We start from the raw sequence: 8,159 nt of genomic DNA, 5'->3' as shown, positions 1-8,159 counted from the left end.
ACTCTGAGAGAGGGGTGAGACCCATACTGAGAGCTGGATGGCAGGCTGAATGGGGATGCAGGACGACTCTGGGGCGGAGCCCATGACAGTCCCGAGAGCGCACATTCCACTTCAAAAGCCGTTCACAGTGACTCAGGTATAGATCGTGAGGGGCAGAGTTGTCTGTCCGAGTCTGGAGGATGAAGTGGGGTTTTCCGGTGTCCTGAAAACGGTTCCAAGGAGTCAGGACTTAATTGTCTGACCAATGAGATGTCACTGAAGGATTTTTTTTTTTTTTTTTTACAGATTTTATTTATTTTATTTGACAGAGATTACAAATAGGCAGAGAGAGAGAGAGGAGGAAGCAGGCTCCCTGCTGAGCAGAGAGCCCAATGCGGGGCTCAATCCCAGGACCCTGGGATCATGACCTGAGCCGAAGGCAGAGGCCTTAACCCACTGAGCCACCCAGACGCCCCTCACTGAAGGATTTTTTTAAATCAAAGTAGTTTTGACTTAGTATCTGATACAGTTTACTGCCTTCAGCCAGCTAAGTTGGCAATACTTCCACTTTCTGGATCGGATAAGTGAGACCCAGAAGAACACATTTCAATGCCGGTGGTGTTGATTTAATTCTCTTAATGACAGGAGTATCAGGGCTCCTAACTCATACCTTCCCACCATCTCTCCTTCCTTCTTTCTGGTGGTTGTTCTTGTGAAAAGTCAAACATAAAACTATTTACCCACCATCCTTATCTTTCTCCAAGGAACGGCCATGCACAGACACAGCCTCCAAAAACCAGACCCCTGAGGGCAAGCCAGTGCCTTCCGGGGTAGCAGGGCTGGAATGTGGATGGACACCATATTGTGCACTGGGCGGGAATTCTCTGTTCTTCTTCACTAGGAAGCTGGATTTGTACCAGGAACCTCTTATCTGAAAAGGCAACTCTGGGCTCGGGAGAACAGAGCTGGTTTGACAAAGTGGAGAGGCGCTCAATATTGGTCTGCCCACGCTTTGGGCATGCGTGAGCACTCACAGCAAAACACAGCTGGCATGTCTAATTTTAGCCTTGACTGCCTTGAAAAGGACCCTTAAAGGAAATATATTTTCTCTGAAACAATTTGTATTATAATGTAATAGCTGAGAGACATGTCAGAATATTACTTATTATTGGTAGGGAAAAACTCTGCCAAGTAATTATGATTTTTTTGTGTGTGTGACGGTATCAGTAAAGTGATTAAAGCATCCATGAATCAAAATAACCATAAAGAGATAGGCAGTGAGAGAACCCGTGATTTTATTTATAAAGATGCCCGTAAAACTAATGGGATTCCTCCTTTGATGCTTACAAAATGAATATAAGGATGAGGATGATCATTTCTGCTATGGTAAGTTGGACATTGTGATTCGATGATGCATGGCTCGCTAATTGTAGCCCTGGAGTAGACTCTCAAATTTCTTCAATACTTAGCATCCTCCATGTCTTCGAGAAGTATAAGGGTAGTTTCTGAACCAGGTCTTGGATTCATCTGGCTTTCGTATGTTAACAGGTTTTGAAAGCATCCGGGACACACTTTTTTCCATTTTACCCGGCAAGGGTTGTCCCTCTGCTTTTACTTTTGTCTCTCTTCCTTCCTCCCTTCGTTCTCTCTCCCCTCCCGTAGTCTTCTGTGTTTTGTTTAGCAGTGTGGCTTACCTTGCAACTTGGCAAGAAAAAAAAAAAAAAAAAGGAAAGGAAAAAAGAAGGCAGCTCTTGTGGTGGGGTAGATGGAGGGAAGGATAAGAAATAATCCACTGCCCGCATTTGGGTTCCCTGGGTTCAGTTCCAGCGGCGGCAGCTTTGCTGCAAAAATTGCTTTGCTATTCGAGATAGCCAGCAGAGGGAATCGGAACTTTGCTTGCAGCAGGGGTTGAAGCAGGCTTTTTTTTTTTTTTTTCTTGGAGGAAATACTGCAGCCTTCTGGACTGCGTACGCTGCTCCCTGGAGAGGCTCTCTCGGTTCCACCCACCGGCTGGAAGGAGGGGAAGTGAATGAAAGGACAGGACAAGCCCCGAACACCATGTCACTCTGGGAGGGAGACAGCAGCAACTAAGCTGTGCAAGGTTTTTTTTTTTTTTCTTTTTTTTTTCTTTTTCTTTCCCCCTTTCTTTTTCTTTCTTTCTTTTTTTTTCCCCCCTTTATTTCCTGTTTCTTCTTCCTTTCTCTTTCTTTCTTTCTTTCTCCCCCCTCCCCCGCCTTTTTTTTTTTCTCTTTAAGGTGGGGAAAGAGACAAACAGGAGACAGGAAGCTGATCTGCAAGGATTCGGAGTTGTGCTAAAAGGACTTTGATTTTTTTTTTTTTCCCTCTCTCTCTCTCTTTACAAACGCTGGCAATTGACATCACTACAGACAGCCTGATAGAGAACAAACTGCCTCATCCCAAGTGGACCCTAGCAGCTCGGGGAAGGAAAGCACGATCTGGGAGGTTGTGTGTGTGGGGTTATTTTTTTTTTTCCCCTACCGATACCCCTCCTTTTTCTTTTTTTTCTTTTTTCCCTTTTTTTTTTTTTTTTTTTTTTTTTAGTGTGTTTCTTTTTTAAATTCTTGCCGTGTTGGAACTAGCGAGTGGTGGAAGACGAGGGATCTCTGAAGCCTCATCAGTCATCGGGACTGTCAGGAATAGTGGTTTAAGAGGAAGCTCGGCCTGGGGCACTATACCCTGTCATCCAGTTCCCTGCTTCGGAGATAAAGATTCCAGCTACATGGGCAAACGCCTGGATCAGCCACAAATGTACCCCCAGTACACTTACTACTATCCTCACTATCTCCAAACCAAGGTATGGCTCGACCCACAGTCTGGCAAGCAGTGCGGTATCCTTCTGCACTCGGGATGGGAAACAGACAGGCGTGTAGATTATTATTTACCTCCCCTTCCCCATCAGCTCATCCCGGTTCTTTGAAATGAGTAACATACCAATGGAGTTAATGAGGCAGAGGAGACTCTAAGAAGAAAGCAAGCCGTGGGATTGTGGTTTTCTCTTTTGGGAGAGATAATAGTTGTGCTCGTGTTCCTTTGTTGTTATTTGGCAACGTGAAAATGCTCCTGATACCTGTAGTAAAGTGCTGTGCAGATGGACAGGGTTGTTAGAAAGGAGATCGTAACAGTGATTATCAGGCACAAGAATACAATTTCAGGGGCTTTTCTGGTGAGCTGTTCTTTGTTTGTGGCTCTAAAAGGGTTTTTCCCACTGGATAGGACTCGCCAGGGTGGGGATAACTCAAACTTTTAATCGTGGAGTATAGAGGGAAAGAAGGGTGTGGGAAGGTTAAATACAGCTAACTCAAGTGCCTTAGAGTTTGTTTGGGTGTGTTTTTGTTTTGGGTGGTGTTTGTATGTGTCTTACATATTCGATTTCATATTGAGGATGATCGAGACACTAGAGACTGAATTTTAGAGCTTTCCTGTAGATGTTCTTTACTTTCAGAAGCACTGTTTTTCTGTGCTGGCTGCCTTCGGGAGGCCCGGTCTTAAAACAGGATGAAATGTAACTGATGATAATTGGACGTGAACTGGTTAAATACTTGAGTCTTTCTGTGTGTGCTCAAATGATCATTACGGGGCCAGTGGCAAGCCCACGTAACTAAGCAGTGGGCAGTGCCAGCCATGAACTTTATCCTGCAGTTCAGACATGAAACACTCTCAGGTGTGAAATCAATGCTCCAATTTGTCCATTAAATTGGACTTGATTGGGGGGGATGTTGGTAGAGTTACCACTTTGAATGCATGGATTGTATTTCTTTGCCGATGATATTATTTTGTATCCCATTAGCCAGACTCCACTGTCTTCTTAATAAATACGCCGAGAGTGAACAAGGCGTGCCTGAGTGATCTGTGCTGTCACCGGACTCGTTGATGTGATTAGTGTTTGGTAATTCATGCTGTAGTTAGCTTTTATTTATTCTGTCTCATCAAACAATGCCTATTTGTAAACCAGACCAGGTAACAGACTTTCAGAATTATATTAAAAATTGTTGCTTTTTTCCCTTTCTTTTTCAGTCGCTCTATGACTCGCCCTGCCCCTCCAAGGTCGACTCACATTGCTTTTTGCCTTTGTGAGCATTTAGTTTGTGTGGCTGCTGCTTAAGTAGACCAGCCCCTCCTGCTCCAGTGCCTTGAGTTTTAACTCTTTGGGGGATTGGGTGGAGAATGCTGCCTGCCTTCCTCAAGGAAATGGCATAGCAAGGGCAAGTTAAAAAGAGGAAATTTATAGTCATTTCTCATCCCCCAAAGAAACAAAAACAACAAACCCCAGGGTTCCATGAAAAATATAGGACATTCCATCCCTTTTACTCATTTGGCTAAATTTTTCCAAATGTTTCAAAATTCACGCTTTCTTTTCGGTTCTTGTTTTTTACTATGAAGTATATTCAGAGAGGAAACTTTAGCTAAAAATGAATGGAGTAATGAAATAATTGCTTTCCTGCTTGAGATTTCTTTTAACTTATTACTAGCAGGAAATCATGTCGTGCACATTATATTAATGACAGGATGCTGGATGAGCTACACTGATGGGAAGTGTGTGTGTGTGTGTGTGTGTGTGTGAGAGAGAGAGAGAGAGAGAGAGAGAGAGAGAGATTGGGGCAAAGAGAGAAAGTGGAGTGACGAGAGAAAAGATGAGAGCCTGAAAAATATAAAGGGAATTTTAAAAAAAAATCTGTTTTGGGGTCCTGTGTAGTTTAGTGTTGTGTAGACAGGCGGCATCTGGATCTTGTTACTTTTAAGCTAGTCAAAGTCATCAACTTCTGGAACATTTTTAAAGAAGCTAGATCCATTAGGTGACCTAAGCTGATATTTGGATAATCAGATCAGGGTGGTGGGGAATATAAGATTAGCTACTTTGGCTATTGTGGTAGTTCGTATTGATTATTATGTTGTAAAATTTTGACAGTGCTGTGAGGTTGTCGAATACTGTTATGGGGACTGTGAAATGACAGACACTAATAACATTCCTGGAAGCTGAAGATGTGAAAACGTGCCCTGGTTTGAAAGCTGGGCACACAGGGAATGGGAAGAAGAAGGGTCAATCATACTTTAAAATGTGGGGTCTTGCTGACAGCATGAATACTATGTAAGAAAGTACTATCATGACCCAGCGTAGCATGCAAACAACTAGGTTATTTCAGTATCATTGCTTTGCTCCTTTTATACTTACATCTTAAAATATAATCTCCACTAATTTTGAAGGAAATACATGCTGCCCCTGTGGATTTGGTAAGCCTCGATGGAATTCACAAAATCTACGGTCCTTTCAGCCTTGGTTTTAGTTATAGTCCATTTTTAAACTTATAGGTATTTAAAATGATGCTGATATATAAAGAATACTTATAGTTGATTAAAAACAGAGATCTGTATTTGACAATAAAAGTCATGTTCTGGGAACATCATAACTTAAGCTGTCTTGCAAATTCAGGTGTTTTTTAATAATCAACAAAAGCCATTTACTCACATTTATTTTGGGGTAAAAAATCTTTATGGGGTTTTTTAAGAACTGAAAAGTTTATTGTTGTATTCATTCAGAAAGTACAAAATACCAAACCTTCTCTTTCTATGTAAATATGTGTGTTAGATACAGCTGCTATTTTCTTATAATAAAATGAAATGAAAGTAGGATTTCTAAGTAAATGGAAATGTTTCCATTTCCTCAAATGCAATTAAAGTTTCAGAAAAACTTGGGACACTTCCCTGCCTTCTCTGCTCCTCTTATTTCCCATTACATGAGAACTAATCCATTAATTTTGTTGGGTTAAAAGGAAAAATGAGTTTGAAATAAGTTATTTATACTTTTCTCCCTCTGAACCATTTTCCACATGCTTAAAATAGTATATTAGACAAATGCGCATGTAAGTATAATGAAAAACCCAGTGGCTGACTGGTAGCTCTATTGTAACAGGGTTGTTGGTATGTTCATTCTCTGAGACCCTGCATCAAAAGTTACATTTGTCGGTTTTCTTTTGGCCATACCTCCCCCCCGCCCCATTAAAAGAAGCACTTTCAAAAAGCAACGTTTGTGATTAGGCAGAAAAGAAGAAATCTTGGTGACATGTTATAGTATTTACGCTAGAGACAGAGCTGGATTAAAAAAAAAAAAAAACCTCTCCATCAAAACGAATTGGCTATTTGAAGGCCACCCAGAATAATCAGCAAATTTGAGAGAATGGAGACCAAAAAAACAGTTCATTAGCTTAATGATAATATCCATAATCATGTTTGATTGAGTTGTAACCTAATATTTTCAGTAATTTTGTGATAGCCCATTCAAAACAGCCAACCTGTTGGAATTGCACTGAGAGACCCAGGGTGGATTCCAATCTGAGTTTGAGGTACTTTGTGTAGGGGAGGTTCTTAGAAAAGCAACTTAATCAAACTAGGAAAGCTAGAAAGAGTAAAACCTGGTCACAGCCCAGTGAATTGATATTTTGGTGCTGAGAAATAGATATTTCCCTCTTACGTGATAGTTGGAAAACTTTTGTCATCTTCCCCAAAGTTTAAAGTTCATCCAGGCACACACAGCAAACTAGTCCTTCCCTCCGTTTCCTCACCCTGATCAGGTCACGATGTTTCTACCAACCCCGGGCACGGCTTCTACTCAGGCTGTTTTCCCATCAGCCTCCTGCTTTCCCTTCTTGGGCCATCCGCTTCCCCTGAAGATCTTGCAGAAAGGGGTGCGGCCTGTGGGACCCAATGGGGTTTTTCTGGCTGGTGGGACTCGGATTGTATTCAGAGCCTGCTGTGAAGGTGGGGTCAGGTGTGGGGAGTAATTCATCAGCTGCACACTGATTTCAGGCTGAGTTTCCAACCATCTGCAGCCTGGACAGCCGCCCATCTCTCAAAGTCTAGCTAGAGCCCAACTGACTGTGCCACAGAAAGAGCAAACACTTGAAACACAAAGGACTAAGGAGTAGGCAGAGGAAGAGAGAGGCTCCTCTGGGGCAAAGGATATTCTCAAAGATGTGAAAGTACAGATCCTTCAAAAGCAAAACAGAACAACCCCTTAACATACTTCTTGCACATGAAAATGTAGAAAATCTTGCAGAGGGAGGGAATGAGTTTAGAATTTCCTTAGTACTTCCTGCCTCAGATTTGCATTGATAGCCGGAGTTGGTAACTTGCCAGTTTTAAAACAGCCTTGAAAACTCCCAAGTTCTGTTTTCCTTTGAAAGACTGAAACATACAAAACTGGTTTTCTAAAAATCTTCCAGCAACAAAACTTTTAGGTACAACCCCAACTAGTTCTTTCGCTTCGGGGGGGAGGGGGGTGGGGTGGTCATATGATAGCATGAAACCATGATAAATCTTGTTTGTCTCATTTTAAAATGTACACAATTTTAACTGGTTTTAAATAAGAGAAATATCGTAACAAGGGGCCACTCTCCCTTTCTAGTTCTCCTGTTTGCTTTCCTCTCCCCACTCTTTATTATCATTGGGATTGTCTTTTCCATAATGCAGTCATTGTTTTCACAGCACTAAGTTTAGTGCCTACTTAAAAAGAAGAGATACGTAAAAAGTTCCTGGTCGTTTTTTTTTCCCCTCTCTCCAGAATCATTCCAAAGTCAAAGGAAACCTCATGTAAATTTGTTCTAACAGTATCTTTCTAATGCAGTTTCCTTTCGCTTTCTCTCAATTTGGGAAAAGAACAATAGAATTAAAACTCAAAATTATTTCTATGAAGTCATTAAATCTATTAGAGGGTTAGAGGGAGGGGTGATTTGCAAGGGAGGGAGGCAAAAGACAAGAAGGAAGCTGTAAGTTCGTCTCAGGTCTTTCTGGCTCCAGGAATTCTGAAAAGCTTCATTTTTGCACTAATGTGATTTTACACAATCCTTTTCGACATTATCAGTCTTTTTGGCAGAGGCAGGGCTCAGTCACAATTATGCCCAGGCCAAATTCTAAGAAAACCAGTCTTTTCCTTTAAAAGAAAATCTTTTTAGTGTCGGACTTCTTATTCAGAGTAAATGGTTGATGTTTATCCAAAATTGGCTTCGAGTACTACATTAAAATTGTGTTTTGTAACAGTCTCATAAGCCACAGCTGTATGTGATTAAACAATGTAATATCAAAAGCATGTGAGAATAGACTTTTTCATAGTATAGCTGTTGCACAGCAAGAGAGCAGATGAAACTGGAGGGAGAGCAAGGGCAGCA

General features: G+C 41.5%; 1 protein-coding gene across 12 annotated transcripts in view; it reads left to right on the top strand.

Annotated features, from left to right (window-relative positions):
- The first annotated feature begins 1,920 nt into the window (after nucleotides 1–1,920).
- Nucleotides 1,921–8,159, top strand: part of RBMS3 (RNA binding motif single stranded interacting protein 3) — a 712,557-nt gene continuing 706,318 nt past the window's right edge. For 4 of the 12 annotated variants that reach the window (XM_032359720.1, XM_032359753.1, XM_032359717.1 and 1 more), the window contains exon 1: nucleotides 1,923–2,794. In XM_032359720.1, the coding sequence (XP_032215611.1) occupies nucleotides 2,720–2,794 (75 nt within the window). In that variant the 5' untranslated portion in view covers nucleotides 1,923–2,719. Of the gene's footprint in view, nucleotides 2,795–8,159 lie in introns of all 12 variants that reach the window. The other 8 variants (XM_032359702.1, XM_032359707.1, XM_032359728.1 and 5 more) reach the window with 5 other exon arrangements.

The sequence above is a fragment of the Mustela erminea genome, chromosome 1, assembly GCF_009829155.1.
Source record: "Mustela erminea isolate mMusErm1 chromosome 1, mMusErm1.Pri, whole genome shotgun sequence".
Lineage (NCBI taxonomy): Eukaryota > Metazoa > Chordata > Mammalia > Carnivora > Mustelidae > Mustela > Mustela erminea.
This window is presented reverse-complemented; position numbering and strand designations above follow the sequence as displayed.